Raw genomic sequence first — 17741 nt, 5'->3', positions numbered from 1 at the left:
TCCGGTGTGATCGGACGCGTCCGATTGGCCCAGAGTGGCTCTAGGAGCTCTCTGGACTCGATCTGACGCTGCGTCTCCCGGGTCCAGTCGTTTTCTAACAGCGCGTCCGATCACGTAGTATTACTGTGCGCAGAGATAGCCGTTGGACGCCAATGGCTAAACAATTTAAAAGGGACACGTGGTGGTCAGGCTCTGACCGAATGCAACGACCGGACGCGTCTGGTCGTCCCACAGTCAGCCCAATAATTGAGCCAACGGCTCTATTATTTGGGGGTATCTATAAATATTGTTTGGTCGGCTCTAGCTCACTCTCTTGGCCATTTGCATTGACATAACAACCTTGTGAGCTTAGCCAAAGCCCTCCCACTCATCTTCATCTTTGATTCATCATCTTTGTGAGATTGAGAGATAATCCAAGTGCATTGCTTGAGTGTTTGCATCTAGAGGCACTTGATATTCGTGTTTCGCTATGGGTCTAGCTTGTTACTCTTGGTGGTTGCCGCCACCTAGATGGCTTGGAGCAGCGAGGATCATCGAGCGGAGGTTGGTGATTGTCTCCGGCTCCGATCGTGGTGATTGTGAGGAGTTCTTGATCTTTCTCCGGCGGAGAGCCAAAAGGTACTCTAGTAAATTGCTCGTGGCTTGTGTGATCCTCAACTTATGTTGGTTCTGTGATACCCTATTGAGGGTTTGTCGTGTGATTCCAATTAGCGCGTGAACCTCCAAGTGAGTGAATCGCCACAACAGGGACTAGCTTGCTGGCAAGCAAGTGAATCTCGGAGGAAAAATCATTGTGTCTTGATTGTCTCCTTGGTATTCATTGGTATTCACTCATTGGTCACTTGTCACGGCGGTATACCTCTCTACCACTCTCTTGTATTTAATTATACATTCACTTGGATAGAGCTAGTGGTAGTTAAGACTAGATAGTGTATCATTTAATTGTATTACTCTCACTAGGTTGATCTCCTAGGTGTATATTAGTGACATAGCTATGTTGTGATACACTAGAGATCATAGAAAATAGAATTGGGTAGGTGGCTTGCAACCCCAAGTATAGTGTTAACGCAAAATTCGCTTTGCCATCTTATTGACTAATCATTTGTTTTAGTGTTGTTGTAGAAATTTTTAATAGGCTATTCACCCCCTTCTAGTCATTAGGACCTTTTAGCCGGTCCCATGATCAGAGACGACCCAGGCTCAATTTGCTCAGGTCTAAGAAGGAAGCACTATCACTCGCTATATATCATATACAATCTCTGACAAATATAACCCTCAGCTAAGCTTATGCGTATACCCTACTCCCGCTGTTCCAAAATAATTGCTCATCTCGTACTTGAAGAAGTTAATCGATCTATTTTAACTAGATTTATAGAAAATAATATTAATATTTAGGGAAAATGGTGTTCTTGTCCCTTACACATATATGCAATTGTGATTTTGCCCTCGTTTTTCTAACTTTGTGATTTTGCCCTTAACTGTTCACAAGTCAACGCGAATTTGCCCCTGGTCAACGCGAATTTGCCCCTGTTTTTACCGTTGACCAGGGGCAAAATCGCGTTGACTTGTGAACAGTTAAGGGCAAAATCACAAAGTTAGAAAAACGAGGGTAAAATCACAATTTCACAACAAAGTAGGGACAAGAACACAAGAGCCCCTAGTATTTATATCTCTAAATGAGTTAATTATTAAAATACATGACATGATTAATCTAATGACATCTATTAGGTATCATAATCATTAATGTTTGCTGTGTATATTTGGTCAAACTTAAAAGTGATTGACTCCTCGAAATACGAGATATGTACTTATTTTGAGATGGAGGGTGGAAGTGGCCAAATCAATATTCATAAGGCAATTCACCTCTCTTAATACAAACATGATTGCGTTTTACCTAATCGTGTTTGTATGACAGCACAAAACGTCACATGTATGTGTGGTATTCTTTGATGCCATGTTTATTCCCACGCATTTCCAGCATTCAGTTACATTCCCAAGACTTTTACCCCAAGATAGGTCACAACGAGGAAGAACATGCCTCTTCTACAAACACAGAAGAAAATACCAGACCCCGCCACCCAAGAAAATTGGTTATGAAAACAGTCGATCAATCCCCGTATGTCCAGATGGCACCTTCCAATTTAAGTTGCAGGCCGAACAATGAAACAATCTGCCACCTCATATCATATCAGGTCAAAATTACAAACTTCAACTGGAAAATCGAGATTTTAGGTTGATTTAAACCGTACCATATTACATGACTACTCATTGACAGAAATATACCCCCCCCCCCCCCCCCCCCCCCCCCCCGGTCAGAGGCATGATTATGAGGATGGCATTCAAAACAAAGAGCAAAACCTTCTGGGGAGGAAATCGTCACTGCATCCTTTTCAATCGATGGAATTCTCTAGCCAGTTTTTTGTATTCTTTTATCCCTGATCGGGAGTGGGACAGGTTTTTGAGCCTCGTGCGGATGTTCTGCCCCTTTGTATACCTTGAGGTGGGTAAATAATCTTCTTCCCAGCTGCGAAATGTCCAAAAAGATGAGCAAAATAAATAGAATAAGTATATAGCATATTATGAAACTAAGTTAAATTAATAATTTCATCAACTTGAAGAATAGAATGGCAAGGGGAAATGCTTCAGATAACAAGATATTTGCCTGCCAGAATATGAGTTTCAGTAACTGCATCCGTACTACCCAACAATTGAACTAAGAAGCAATTTCTTTTTGCAAGAAAAGGTTAAAAGGCAATTTTTTCGGGAGTTCACACAACACACCTTTGCGAACTTACACAAAAAAATGAAAGAAAAAAAAGGTTCACAAAATAATTAACTTATTCAACAACAACAACAACATAGCCTTTCAGTCCCAAGCAAGATGGGGTAGACTAGAGTTAAACCCACCAAGAGCCCCAAGTCACGGTTCAGGCACTTCAATAGCTGCTTTCCAATTAACTTATTCAATCTGGACTTATTAATTTTGTTCAACAACAGCATTCCCTTGAATTTAGTCCTGTGATTTATTCTGAAAGTCACGCTTTCACTCGGGGGCACATGCTGATGCATGAGCAACACTTTGACCCCAATACACTTCACCATTAACCATCGTAATTCTCAATCTCAAAAATATTTCCACAGCTGCTAACTAATATCAAGTTGTAAATTTGTAATTTTTGGGGCCTCAAAAGAAAGGTCACCCATAAATTCAGTTGTCATTTTCATATTTGGTATACATTACAACATGTGCACTAAAACAAGAAAGAAAACATGTAGACCTGAGGCAATCAGCTAGTACAAGATGGTGTCTTACCCTGCCCTTGGGGAGCATGCCACGAACTGCATGTTCGACGATTCTCTCTGGAATTCTTTTCTGAAGTTGGTCAAAAGTTTCTTCTTTCATCCCTCCAGGCCGTCCAGAGTGCCTCCTATAGAGCTTTTGCGACCGCTTTTTACCAGAAACAGCAGCCTTCTCTGCATTGACCTATGTGAACATAAAAAGTTGTTAAAGACTTTCAGCATAGTAGCACAATAATGCATAGCATCTATGTGGCAATGAGCCTTCAGAGATACACCAGTCACAAAAGGACTATGCACAACCACAGTTTCAAGACTATTTGAGGAAGCTTATTCGCCTCAGTACCAAATAACCTGAGGGAAGTAGAATACCATAGTGTGTATACTAACACTATAGGTATTGAGAGGATGCTTACCACAATAACAAAAGCTCCCATGTCCACACTGGGAGTGTAAGTGGGTTCATTCTTTCCCCTGATATGTACTGCAATGGTGGATGCTAGCCTGCCTAGAATCTTGTCTGTTGCATCAACAACATACCATGTTTTCTCCGTGGTTACGTGATCTGCAGCCTTAGGATACCAGGTTGTATTCCATATGTCCTGCAAATTAATTACTCAATCGGATTTCAGTACGACTCAGGTACTAGTGGAGTAATTCATAAGAAGAAGAAAGAACAAGGCATGGTACCAACGAACCGTTCACATTGTGCCCATACTAATTGATCCTAAACTGTAACAATTATGAACAGGCTGGTGGGCAACCAGAGCCAAGGCAACCATCGCACATGTAGTCCGAAAATGTAATTTCTCATACGACATCAATTTACTTTGACTTCCATCTCCTATTAAGCTCATTTCAACTGAATTCTCTCTCACCATAAACAACCCATGGCTAATTTTGGATGTGATGGATCATGGCAGATAACATATATAATGTAAGCAGTAATATTGTAACTTGATTACTCATCATCATGCACATAAAAGGCTAATCTGAGGTGGATTAAGATGAGCTCGGTGAAACATGAACAAACTGGGATGGACAGGCAGTCCAGGGCTACGATTCTGTAAACAAGCTGCGAAAGTGTGCACATTGTTTCAAGAGAGGAAAGAGAGGGCGTCGTACGGGGCCGCAGAGCTCGTCTCCCTCGAACATGAAGCGCTGCTCGCGGGGCACGAGCGCGGAGAGCGGCTGCCTCTTCTGCTTGTCGCTCTTCTCGCACCGCACGGCCAGTCCCACCGGGGAGGCCCGGCACGGGCCCGCGAGCCGGGTCAGGCGGCGGTGGTGGCGCGGGGCGAAGGCGGAGGAGAGGAACGTAGGGGAGGCGACGGCCGTAGCCATTGCGGCACGGCGAGCGAGCAGCAGCAGGAGGATGTGGTGGACTGGTGGTGTCTCAGACGGTTGGTTCAGTGGGACGCGGCCATTTTTAGGCGAGGTGGGGAGCGTCGAGCGGATAAGACTATCTCAAGGGTCAACACCCAAAATACAACAGGCATTTGACCTTTTTGTAGAGTTAAATAATTCAATATTTATTCCGCATCTTCTTTAATAACAGGATTAAAAAACTCTTTTCGGTAAATAGATTTCTAGAAGAGATGATGCTCATATTTAAGTTATGTCTGTCAGACAATATAAAATGAGTCTCGTATAGGTAGTCTGCTAGAGCCTGATTTTAGGTGACTTAACCTTCCCTGTTCTGTCTCCTGTTCTCTTAGACCGTCTCTAACAAGAAATTCAATGTATTGCGCAAAGAAGGAAAATGCATTAGAAAAACATGGGCAACAGCCAACAGCTGCGCTAGTCGTTGGAGGAAACAGAACTGCGTAATCAGAATTTTCGCTTCCTCCTGCCATTAACGCGTGATGGGCCGCGCGCACCCCCATGCACGACCTGTCTTCCTCCTCGCGACGCCTTCTCCCCCGCCTTCTTCCTCCCCGCGCCCCTCCTCCGCAGGAGAGCAGATCCCTAACCCACCAAAACCCTTGCCACGGACGTCTTCTTCTTCGTCTCCAATGGGACGCAGGCTCGCGGGTAGGAGGAACAGCGTGGGAGCGGGAGAGGAAGAGGGAGCGTGGGAGCAGGTTGCGCTCCAGCTCGACAGTCGCATATTTTCATTTCCCTTTGTTCAAATGATTCCTCTGTTCAAGTACCACACTAAAAACAAATCGACATAAGCATCAGCATAAATCAAATTTTAGTAAAACGTTGGGGGCAAGTTTGTTTGGACTACTGTAGCAGCACTTTTCGACGAATAAACAGTGTTTTCCATCGCAACAAATCAGCCTAGTCAAATTTCAGCGAAACGAAAAAGGAATATTCAGAGGCATTCTCAACTCCAAATAAATGATGGGAACAGAAAATCTCCATTGCTGCTTAGTTTCCGCGACAGCCATCAGCAGCAGAAGCCGAATTAATTGATAACGAACACCATTTTCACATGTTCAACACGTCAGGAAAGAAAAAGGGGGCAGAACAATGTTCATTCTCTTCTAACCAAAGTAGACGATATCTTTTACATATAGTGGCAACATCGTGTGATTGTGTTGCAGTAAAGCAACAGCTTAACGTGTTTCAGGTTCAGATCCGTGATTCCTTTACAGTAAGAATGCAAAGATATAATAATAATATACAACAACAAAATTGTGAACCAGAGATGTCGACGATTAGAACCATATGTAAATCAATGGTTAGTTGACTACCAGCACATGAATTGGGGGAAAGGTTACAAAGTAGAAGACTATGGATTTGTCTGTGTAAGAGGTTTTACTTTCCTTGTGTGACCCAAACTATTCACAAGGTCCCTGCGAGTGCATACAGGAAACATGCTCATTCCATGCATGTTTAGTCGCCACAAAACATATGGAAAACTGAGCTGATCACGAGATGTGAAACGAACCACTTCATTAAACCAAGCACACATGAAATGGTTCGGTGCAGGGGTGAGTTCCCTCACAATAACAGAGGCTTCAGCAAGAGCTGAAAATCAAACAGGTAAATTCATCGTATCAGACCTGCTTCACAGTTCGCAGAGCATATACAAAAATATTCAACAGGAGCACAAGAATAATTGTTTTGAGAAAGATTAACAAACTGACCTTTCAGTCCGTGCAATCTTTTTGTGTCCGGCATCCCATCTTGACGATACTGAGTTAATTGTACCTCTACCTCTTCAGGAGTAGCCTTGTGCTTTTGAACAATAGCTTTCCCCTCATCATATATGTTACTCCGTGCTCCATGTTCAGAGATAGCAAATGTAGAGTTTGTCCTCCAAAGAAGAGCTTCCAGCACTCCTATAGGATCCCTTCGAAATTGGTATTTAGAATCAACCCATATGGAGTACCTTGCCTCCGGGAAAAGGCGATGAGTCAACATCTGCAAAGATCATGTTAGGTGATTTGGTATCAGAACACATGGTGTTGCCCTATCCTAAAAATAAAATTTCAGGCTTAGGAAAGTGAGGATGATAATAGCAGCAAATTATTTTACCCATGTTTCTATCATGACAAATTGGTACAGAGGATAGATTATGGCATCTTAAGGTTTCTACCTTTGGTATCTTCCCATTTAATCGTTGATCTACAAAAGGGAGGCTCCTGACAACAATGATCCGCCACCTTCCTATCATGCCATCATCACCAATTACCTTTCCTTCAGCTTCCTGAGTTGATAGTGTCACTTCATCCCAAAAAGCCACATAGCAAACCTGCTTTACCACAAGACCACGCAAACTCGTATAATCATCAAATGTGATGGTTTACTCTGACGTTCAATTCTGAAAATCTTGGAGGATGCAATACCCTGCCAATTGAAGAATTATCCATTCCAATAGGTTGATATAGATCATCCCCACCACCAAATGCACAGGTAGACACAACAACTTTACAGGCTCTCATGTATCTCCTGTCCTCCTCAGAAATTTTGAAGCCACCATTGTCGCTGTAGAAACCACAGTGCACACTGATAGTCTCATTCACCTGCAGAAGTATGGAAACACATTAAACATGTCAGGGAGGCGCAACTTTGTGACAGCAAAACAGTACACATAAGTAAGCCTTACAACCTTGAAGCTATCTTCTCTTTCAGCAAGTGTCTGAAATCCTGTAAACAGGTTAAACCTTGTTGCTTCCGCATGTTGCAGTAAATATGTAGAGTTTGCTTCGGAGTGGTCCGTGTCATAGTCATTGTCATCAGATTTGTACGTGATTCTGTTCACCACATAACCGAGTCTTGTGCCCTCTGGGAACGCCAAATTTGCCAAACTTTTGGGGCTAAGGAGCTTCAAGCAAGCTGTCAATATCAACGTCACAAAAACTAATCATGCCACTCTTAACATTCAGTTTGTAGGTGAAGTCAAACGAACGAAGAGGCTAAAGACTCTGGTATCCAAACAAGGAAAAGCTTACTGATCTGTGATCTTTCAGAACATCACACGAAAAATGATCTCTGACTAATAAGTAGAAACGAGCACACAAGCATTTTCACACTCCTATTCTGCCTGATGTATCAATACTTTGAAAGCGTGCAAGATCTAAAATGTTCAGATCAATCGCCCATGAATATCTAATCAGTTGTGCAAAAACAGCAATCAGCACCGACAAAAGTACGGCATATCGTCGTGCAATGCAGCACTGGCGTTACCAATTAGCCACACCAATTCCTTGCTAAATTTAGTCAATTCGTCACCAAACATCCTCTACAATCGCCAGGGGCACGGGGGAGTAGAAACAGTTTATGCGTAGATCGAACTAGAGTAGGTGGGGGGAACTCACGCTCGCGCACGCCATGGACGAGGTGTGTGGTCGGGTCGAGCCGTCCAAGGCTGGAGACCGGTGGGGCGGGGCCCGGGGACGAGGCGCGGAGCCGCGAGGCCTCGAAGAGGAGGAGCGCGACGGCCGGGAGGAGCAGGAGGACAGGCCACCACCGCGCCACCAGCCGCACCGCTCGCTGCCCCAAGCTACGCCCTGCCGCCTTCCGCCTTACAGCGCGCGGTCTCCGTGTCGGTGCCGCCGCAGCACCGTCGTCGTCGGAGACCGTGATGGAGATGCTTCGGATCGTCGACGACGGCATCGGGAAGGAAGCGGTGGCGAAATGGTGGCCGTGGTGGGTTTGCCATTTTAGCGGATGGGTGGGCTCGTGGTCGTGGCCTGGGAAGAGAGAGCCCAACCAAGGCGGCCCATCTTTGACGCTTCGGTACTCCGGCGGGCTACGGCCTACGGGCCACGGCCACTCAAAAATCACGCACAGCACCGCAGTCTGCGACATTTGTCCGTCGCGGCGTCGCTACAGCTGTTTCAGTCACCTGCCACCTCGGTCACATGCCGTCTGCCACGTCGAGACCACGAGCTCCATACGTGTCACGCCCAGCCATTCCCGATGTCTCCGGCCTCGTGTTTTAAAGAACGCGCCGGAGCTCACCCATCCGATGTCGTAACACAAGGCTGAGCAAAGCGAGTTCGATCTACCCGAATCCGACGATGGCGTCCAGCGACGGGAAACCACTGCCAACCCCGGCCTCTGCGGGCGGCGCCGGCGGCACCGCGTCCCTGGGGCAGCCGACCACGGTGGCGTCCAAGGTGCTGGACATGGGAGCGGCGGCGATGCAGTCGCTGCGCCCCGTGAAGCAGGTGAAGCAACACGTGTGCACGTTCGCGCTGTACGCGCACGACCCGAAGCAGCAGGTGGAGACGCACCACTACGTCTCCCGCCTCAACCAGGACTTCCTCCAGTGCGCCGTCTACGACTCCGACAGAGCCGACGCGCGCCTCATCGGTGCGTGCACCGTGCACCCATCTAATCTTTGGCATCAGCTTATGAATCTTTGAACTGCATGCAGGCGTGGAGTACATCGTGTCGAGGAAGATCTTCGAATCGCTGCCGGCGGAGGAGCAGCGGCTGTGGCACTCGCACGCGCACGAGATCAAGTCAGGCCTGTGGACGAGTCCGCACGTGCCGGGGCCGCTGGAGAAGGCGGAACTGGGCCACCTGGCCACCACGTTTGGCAAGTTCTGGTGCACATGGCAGGTGGACCGCGGCGACCGCCTGCCGCTGGGCGCCCCCGCGCTGATGGTGTCCCTCGCAGGCCGACCCCGCCGCCATCGTGCGCCCGGACCTGGTCCGGAAGCGGGACGACAGGTACGGCTTCTCCACGGAGGAGCTCCGCGCTGCTAGGTTCGACGTCGAGGCGCCCGCCGAGGAGCACCCGGGGCAGGCCGACTACTGGCTCCGCCACCGCAAGGGGTTCGCGGTGGACGTCGTGCCGCACGAGATGAAGCGTCACGCGCCGTTCCTGTGAGCCGTACGTGTGCAAAACCAGTACTGTGTGCAGTGGCGCATGTGTAATAAAACAAAATGAGCAACCAACCAGCAGTCTCCGAACTCATGAATGGCATGCGTTTATTTGTTTTTCAGTTCATGAGTGTTCAAATCAGCCGTACGTATATGCGTGTGTATGGATGAAGTGGATTGATGGAAAAAGAAAAACAGATAAAGTGTTAAACTAGAACTGCAATTGCGCCCCTCCCAATTACAAGTGGAATTTTCTTTCCTTCTGAATTTCGAATTGCTAATCCTTTGCTCAAACAGCAATATGACGACGCTTGCACGTCTAACAAGGTTCAACAAAGAAAGGCTGACAGTAGAGCTGGAACTTTTGGTCGTGCCATTTTGAGGGCGAGTTATGGTACCTTTTTTTCGCTTTCGCACGGCCCGAAGTATAGCACGGTATGAAACATATTTTTGTCGTGCTGGCATGATATTTTTGTCGTGCTGGCATGACACGAACACGAGGGGTGCATGTATGGTGTCTAGGGTCTCGGCACGGCGGGCTACATGGCCTGACTCGTATTTCGGGCTATGCTTGGGCCAGCGCGACTCGAAAGTGGCATGTAGATATATCTACAACTCGTTTCGTAGCATTTGCTATACCTTTCATTTAATTCTTAAATAGATTACAAAAATTATTAAAACTTCATGAAAACAACTCGTTTCCTAGCATTTGTTATACCTTTCATTTAATTCTTAAATAGATTACAAAAATTATTAAAACTTCATGAAAACAGTACACACAATATAAATAGATTTCATAATTACGGGCATAAAAAGAAGATTAGGAGATATTTCGAGAGCTATTGTCGGGTACCTTAGAACGGACATCAAACGGGTCGCTGAAATCCCATCTAAAAAATAAAGCTAGAAGGTAAGCCGTGGGCCCCTTACCTGCCACGACCGAGCCCACTGGGCCCTCCTCCACCTCGCCTCGAGCCTTGAGCAGGAGGTCTCGGCATCCTGGAACAAACTCCGCCTCGCGCGAGGCTCCCCAGGGTAGGCCTCGGCAGAGGCGCCGTCTCCGTCTCGCCCGAGGCTCTCCAGGGAAGGCCTCGGCAGGGGGTACATTCTCCGTCTCGCGCGAGGCCTCGGCAAGGAGCCCGATCTCCGTCTCGCGCGAGGCCCCGGCCTCCGTGTCGCTCGAGGCCGGGTCGCCCGCAGCCCGTCACCCCCGCCTCGACCGACCCTCCAGACAACGTGTCATGTCCCATTAATGCTTCAACCACTCCCGCAATCTCAGCCGGACGACGGCTCAACGCCACAGGATGGCCGACGCGACCCGAGGTTGCATCAGCGCCATGCCGGCCGGGACAGGACACGGCAGGGATTACCAGCCACTGTGTCCAAACGCTGTATCCACGATCAGCGCCATACCGGCTGGGACAGGGTACGGCGGGGATTACCGGCCACTGTGTCCTAACGCTGTATCCACGATCAGCGCCATACCGGCTGGGACAGGGTACGGCGGGGATTACCGGCCACTGTGTCCTAACACTGTACCCACGATCAGCCGCCCACTCGAGGCCTTGGCACTGTACACCAAGGTCTCGGCTATCTTGGGGTTCGTGCCTGCCGAGACCCCTCCACCACGGTGCAGCCTCGACACCGACCAAGTCTCGGCCTCGCGCGTAGTCCGACCACAGTGGCTTGCACGTCCACCGCCACACCCACTCCGAGGCAGTCTCGGGGCTCCCACGACGCACAGGATCTGATGGGATGGCCACGTCGCCCCAGTCCTCCAAGGATGGACCACTCCGACGGCCACACCACCACAGGAACAGGCTATAGGGCCCGGACACGCCGCCTCTGTTCACATGGCGCCGTATAGTTAGCTCATGTACCGTCCTAGTCCTCCCTTAAGCTATAAAAGGAGAGGACTTGGGCTGCTTTAGGGGAGAGAACACCTGGTAACACCCACACACACACGCACATCCCTGCCACCTGAGAGCAACGTCTCAAGCGGTCCGCACGACACCCTGCCGAGACCTAGGACCCGCTCCCTCTCTCCTTTAGCTTGTAACCCCCTACTACGAGCACCTCGGTGCAAGGAATGCAAGATCGATCTCTCAGACTGGACGTAGGGCCTCGATTGCCTGAACCAGTATAAACCTTGTGTCTCTTTGCACCACCATCCGGAATCGGGAGCACGCAGAACAAATTCACTGGTTGGTTGAGGACCCCCCGGTCCAAAACACCGACAGCTATGTTTGGGCCGGCGTGATCTGAAGATGTACCGACGTGTCACAGGTCGTGCTACCACAGAAAAGATTTACTGCGACACGGCCCGATTGCCTTACATGTCTAGAGGATACGACCCGAAGCGGCATGAAGCACGAGAGGACCGGCACAAGTCCCACCTCTAGCTGACAGTGAAACAAAACAGTACTCGCGAAGAGGCTAGCTAGTGCATGTTTAGTTCCTAAAATTTTGCAAAATTTTTCAAGATTCCCCATCACATCGAATCTTTGGACGCATGCATGAAGCATTAAATATAAATAAAAAATAAAACTAATTACACAGTTTAGACGAAATTCACGAGACGAATCTTTTAAGCCTAATTAGATTATGATTGGACACTAATTGCCAAATAACAACAAAAATGCTACAGTACCATTTTCTAAAAAATTTCGTCAACTAAACAAGGCCCTGGATACATAACCACACGAATGCATCACAACTTGCTGTTGCTGCTCCTCGGTGGCTGGCGCCTTTTCCTGAGGCTTGTAGTTGTACCAACTTGCCCAGAATAGATAGTTGAAAAGGTTGAGGGTGCTAAGCACGGCAAGCAGCCAGAAGAAGAGGTCGAGGTGGTTGCGGTTGATGTTGCCGGCGAGCCATCCGCCGCTGGCCGTGGACCTCCTGGTGGCCGCATTGACGACCTTCACGATGATGGTGCTCATGAAGTAGCCCAGCCATAGGGAGCACCATAGGAACGAGGTCGACATGGACTTGAGCGCCGCAGGCGCCTGCGAGTAGAACTCCATGAGGCCGACGTAGGTGAACATGTCGGCGATGCCGAACACGGCGAACTACGGCGCCAGCCAGAAGCAGGACATGGGTAGATGTTGGAGCCCAGAAAACATGTCCAGCATGCCGTTCCTCTCGGCCACCTTCTTGCGCTTCACCTCCACGACGGCAGCGATGACCATGGAGACGATGGAGAGCACGAGGCCGATGCCCACGCGCTGTAGGTACGTGATCCCAGTGGGGATGCCCGTCAGGCGCGCGAAGGGCGCAAAGAGCTTCTCGTAGATGGGGACGGCGAAGATGAGCGGCGTCGGTGTTTCGACTTACCACCCACGACGAGGAAATTTTTAATATTGCGCGTCTGGTGTACTTAGAGAACACGATGTTTATACTTGTTCAGGTAGAAAGTCAGTTCGTTGCTGCTGCTCGTGTTACTAGCATTGTAAGTTTCTAGTAGGGGGTACAAACGGACGAGAGAAGGAAAGGATCCCAAGTCTCTGGTGGAAAGAGTGAATGGGTGCTGAGAGCTCGATCGCTGCTCAGCTGTGTGTTCGTATCGTGTTCTTGTGTGTTTATCTCGTGTTCTGATCAGTTCGGGGTGATTCGATCGGTTGTCGATGGGTCAATCCTCTTCATAAGCACGGGTTACAGCGGAGGAAAAGAGAGGAATGAGAGGGAGAAGAAGTCATTCAGGATCGTCGGGTCCTTCTTCTCCTTCATGCGGGTCCCGCCGACTCTGTAGATGTCAACAGGGGTAGCTCCACGTCGTGGCCCTGTCCATCACTAGCGCCACGCGCAGGCGTCGTCTGTCAGTCATGGCATTCCATTCCATCCTGACGGATGTCGTGATGAACTGACGCGTCTATCAGCGTTCGTACAATGGTTAGGCAAAACAACACCAGCACGCCTGACGCTGTTCTTGATATGAACCCTCTAGTATGGCCTATCACGGCCACGGGTTATATCAGGGCATGCCGGTCTCTTCCTTGGTGTCAGAGTTTTGACCAAGGCACATACGCCTGGACCTGGAGTGGTTGGCGGCGGTATGGGACCCCGTCGGACAAGGCAGAGCCCTTCCCCAGAGATCGAACGAAGTGGAGCGCGTGACCTCGGGGTCGGGCGAGGCAGAGTCCACAGCCTCGGGGTCGGGCGAGGCGGAGCACGCGGCCTCGGGGATGGGCGAGGCGGAGCCCGTGGCCTCGGGGTTAGGCGAGGCAGAGCCCACCCCCGGAGGTCGAGCAAGGCAGAGCTCGCGTCCTCAGGGTAGGGAGAGGTGGAGCCCGCCCCCAGAGGTCGGGCGAGGCAGAGCCCGCAGCCTCGGGGTCGGGTGAGGCGGAGCCTACCCTCTATGGCCTTGGGTTCGAGCGAGGCGGAGGCCGCCCCTAGAGGTCAGGCGAGGCAGAGCCTGCGTACCTGGAGGTCAGTTGGAGCTGTAGTTGCGCTCTTGACTACTCGGATGAATCGATGTTGATGGTCATTAGCTTCTCCTCTTCGGGTACCCTAGTATTGGTTCCTGATAGTAGCCCCCGAGCCTACGGAGGAGTAGAATACTCCTTTAGAGGCTTTTCCAAATGGGAGGACTCTGAGGGCCTTGGCCTTATTTTGTCGCCCACGGCGTGACCTGGGGACGGGTGATTCCCTTTTGTCGAGATCGGACCTCTCGGGGGTATAGTCGTGAGATTTGGTGGGTCGGAAAAGGTCTTTCCTAATTCCGACCCCTACGGGGGTCTGTTGTTTTGTGACCGCACGTTTGGTCTCCTTGCGAGTCAAACTTTCCTCAAGCCCCCACCCGTAGTAGGGGTCCGTGAGAGCCCCCGCACGTTCGGCTCGTCTTTGTGATCGTTTTCCCTCAAACATTTTTTTCGATAAAAACGGAGAGGCTGAGCCGTGCCATGATTTTTTCTTTATGGACGAATCATGGCGCTCGGTGAGCTGTTAACGGGCTAGTTCGAATGGGGCCCCGGCATCCCATTCACGGGGGTCTGGCTTGGGTCAACTGGTGACCTACTTCAGATTCTCAGTGGTCAATCCATATAGTCCTAAGGGCTCTCTGCCTTTCTTCGAGGAAAATCATAGATCATATCTGGCCGAGACTCGAACGTGGTCCGGGATGCCCACGACGCTCGTGCGCCCAGGTTCTGGCCGCTAGCGGGCCCATCCCTTTCCACCCCTGACTCTAAAGGTGTCCAGAGCGGTTGTCGAACCCGTCAGTGGGCCAACCTTCGAACTCCTGGGCCTAGACAGGCCGTAGGAGCCTTTTTAGTTCCGTATCCCTTTTACCTATGATGGACCATGGCCCGTTCGGGGAGGCAAAACGGCCAGCGCATTTTCCAAGGGGATGGCCATAGGTTGCATGCGCACGCCCCACGATGAGTCATGGTGACAGGTCGTGGTAGGCGCGGAGATCTTGGTGGACGGTTGGTTTCCTCGCATCCGTTGCCCCTATAAAACCAAAGGGCTAGTCCTCCATGTTTCATACGCACGGCTGCATCCCTACCTCCGCTGCCACACCGTTGCCAACACTTAGGTTTCCTGCCTCCGCATCTTCGCCGCCGTTGAGCCCGCATCCATCCGCCCCCACCTCCAATGGATCTATGGTGCCGTTTTGACATCACCTTCCAGTGCATGGAGGGCCTCATCCGTCGCGGTCTTCTCCGCGCGTGGACCTTAGCCGAGGAGTGGTTGCTGCCCGACGATGAGGATTTGTCGTCACCGCCCGACGGCTACGTGGTGTCATTCACCCACTTCCAAGAGCATGGGCTCATGACCCCTGCCCACAAATTTCTTTGGGAGCTACTGCACTACTACAAGATTGAACTGCAGCATCTTAATCCCAATGGGATCCAGCACATGGCGGCATTCATCGTGCTGCGCGAGGGATTCCTAGGGATCTGCCTCCACTTTGACTTATGGAGGCATTTCTTCGCCATCAACCTCTAGAAGAAGAGGGAGAAAAGCGGTAGGCGGGAGCTGCACGTGCCGATGGGGTGTGCCGGCATCCAACTTTGGAACAATCGGGTCAGCGAGTTCCCATCCATGCGTCTCTCGACGTCCAACAAGGGATGGCACTCGCAATAGTTCTACCTCAAGAATGACGCCACCGCCCCTCTACCGGAGTTCATCGGGTGCCTGATCGAAGAGGCCCTGGAGCAGTGGAGGAAGTGGGGCGTCCTGGAGAAGGACAAGAAGAAGATCCAAGACCATATCGCCGCCATCCACATCCTGAAGGAGAATGGCCTGAAGGGGTCGAGCATCATCGAGGCTTACCACGTGAGGAGGGTGGCGCCGTTGATGACGTGCGCGCTCCCACTATACGTGATGGCGCCCGAGGCGTCGTTCGATGGAACAGTGCTCACTGAGGAAATGCTCTCCAACTCCAAGATCGCGTAACGCATCAAGGAGGCAATGGAGCCTTTGTGGGACGACGTGGGTGCCACCCTCGACTTCGTCTACCCGATTGAAAGGTCATAATATGGTTAGAGGGAGGGGTGAATAGCCTATTTAAAAATCTACAAACCAACTAGAGTAATTTGATTAGTATGACAAATAGCGAAAAACAAACTTGCTCTAGCTCTACAAGGGTTGCAAGCCACCTATCCAACAATTCTAGTTACTATGATCACTAGACACATAATTTACTAAGTCACCACACTTGTTATACTAAAGAGCTCCACTAGATGAACTTAAGCTAAAGTAAGCTCTCAATTCTAGCTACACTAAAGAGCTTACTACAACTAGTTTGCGGGTATGTAAATGAGTAAGTAAGGTGATTATACCACCATGTAGAGGAGTAAACCAATCACAAGATGAATACTAACTCAATCACTAGGAGAATACCAAAGGGCAAGAGACAACCAATTTTCTCTCGAGGTTCACGTGCTTGCCAACACGCTACGTCCCCGTTGTGTCGACCAACACTTGGTGGTTCGGCGGCTAAGAGGTGCTGCACGAACCTCGTCCACACAATTGGACACCACAAGAATCTATCCACAAGTGAGGTAACTCAATGACACAAGCAATCCACTAGGGTTACCATTCAGTGCTCTGTTGGGGAAGGCATGAGTCCCCTCACAATCACTGGGAGATGGCCACGAGCAATCACCAATTCATGCCAATCCTCCTCCGCTGCACCAAGCTGTCAAGGTGGTGGCAACCACCAAGAGCAACAAGTGAATCCGGCAGTGAAACACAAACACCAAGTGCCTCTAGATGCAATCACTCAAGCAATACACTTGGATTCTCTCCTAATCTCACAAAGATGATGAATCAATGATGAAGATGAGTGAGAGGGCTTTGGCTAAGCTCATAAGGTTGCTATATCAATGCAAATGGCTAAGAGAGAGAGCTTGAGCCAGCCATGGGGCTTAAATAGAGAGCCCCCACGAATAGAGTCGTTGGCTCCTGTGTTCACTGAAAAATCGAGGTGACCGGACATGCCGGTCATATCCATTGGTGAAAGGACCTAGGATGCCACCTAAAGGGGGATGAATAGGCATTTCTGAAAATTAACACCTTTAAATGCGGAAACAATTAGAAAAGGAAGTTTCCAAAATGGAAACTCCAAATTAAGAGTAATACCACCCCTCACAAGTTGGCCACAGAGTAAACAAGGTATAAATAATATATCTAGAAGCTACAACCCTGCAACATAAAGTTAGAACAGAGAATAAATATTTTTAGTACTGAGCTTTAATACCGGACGTGTCCAGTATGAATACCGCACGTGTCCGATATACATGATTTCTGCAGATCACCCCCGAACTTGCTCCTTTCGATTTCTATCTTCAAACCAAACTGCAGGCACCTACTAGAGATGACAATATACACAGAGAGCCTACACAAGAGCTGGAGCAACACAAATATCAAATGAAATGCGAATTAAGACACAATATTTGTTTTACCGAAGTTCGAACTCATTCGAGTCCTACTCTCCGTTGAGGGGGCTGCGGGCGACCCAGCTAAGGTCAGCCCTAGAGGATACCACGAAGGTCACTCTAGTCGGAGTCTTTTCCAACTCATTTTCCTCCTTCCTCTAGTTGATTCTGAGGTGGCGGAATCGACCGTTACAAACTTTTCGAGGCACACCACAATCTCTCGGGTGCTCTCTAACGATGCCTAACCGTCTAGGACCGAAAAGTCCAAGAGTAACAAAT

The 17741-nt window shown here is 49.5% G+C and overlaps 1 protein-coding gene and 3 pseudogenes across 1 annotated transcript; 1 reads left to right on the top strand and 3 right to left on the bottom strand.

The window, feature by feature from the left end:
• Positions 1 to 2312: 2312 nt before the first annotated feature.
• LOC136459008 (large ribosomal subunit protein uL13c-like) lies at positions 2313 to 4734 on the bottom strand. Its single transcript, XM_066458907.1, has 4 exons — positions 4423 to 4734; positions 3714 to 3899; positions 3314 to 3484; positions 2313 to 2524 (listed from the first exon to the last, which is right to left on the bottom strand). The coding sequence occupies exons 1-4, from the start codon at positions 4636 to 4638 to the stop codon at positions 2408 to 2410; spliced, it is 690 nt and encodes a 229-aa protein (XP_066315004.1). The 5' UTR covers positions 4639 to 4734; the 3' UTR covers positions 2313 to 2407.
• A 1009-nt stretch (positions 4735 to 5743) lies between these two features.
• LOC136459007 (probable hexosyltransferase MUCI70) lies at positions 5744 to 8410 on the bottom strand (annotated as a pseudogene).
• A 355-nt stretch (positions 8411 to 8765) lies between these two features.
• On the top strand, positions 8766 to 9589 carry LOC136461003 (oil body-associated protein 2A-like; annotated as a pseudogene).
• A 2662-nt stretch (positions 9590 to 12251) lies between these two features.
• The window catches only part of LOC136461002 (protein NRT1/ PTR FAMILY 4.5-like), a 56549-nt pseudogene continuing 51059 nt past the window's right edge, over positions 12252 to 17741 (bottom strand).

This window comes from Miscanthus floridulus, chromosome 6 (assembly GCF_019320115.1).
Source record: "Miscanthus floridulus cultivar M001 chromosome 6, ASM1932011v1, whole genome shotgun sequence".
Taxonomy (NCBI): Eukaryota; Viridiplantae; Streptophyta; class Magnoliopsida; order Poales; family Poaceae; genus Miscanthus; species Miscanthus floridulus.
Note: the sequence above shows the minus strand (reverse complement) of the source record. Positions and strands in the feature narration are given on the sequence as shown.

What these genes read in the sequence shown, in the direction of transcription:
- LOC136459008 (XM_066458907.1), bottom strand. Translation starts at nt 4,638, where the DNA reads ATGGCTACGGCCGTCGCCTCCCCTACGTTCCTCTCCTCCGCCTTCGCC. An exon ending in GAGACGAGCTCTGCGGCCCC is followed by an intron (nt 3,900 to 4,422) that starts GTACGACGCCCT and finishes ATTAATTTGCAG; the next exon opens with GACATATGGAATACAACCTG. An exon ending in GCATGCTCCCCAAGGGCAGG is followed by an intron (nt 2,525 to 3,313) that starts GTAAGACACCAT and finishes GACATTTCGCAG; the next exon opens with CTGGGAAGAAGATTATTTAC.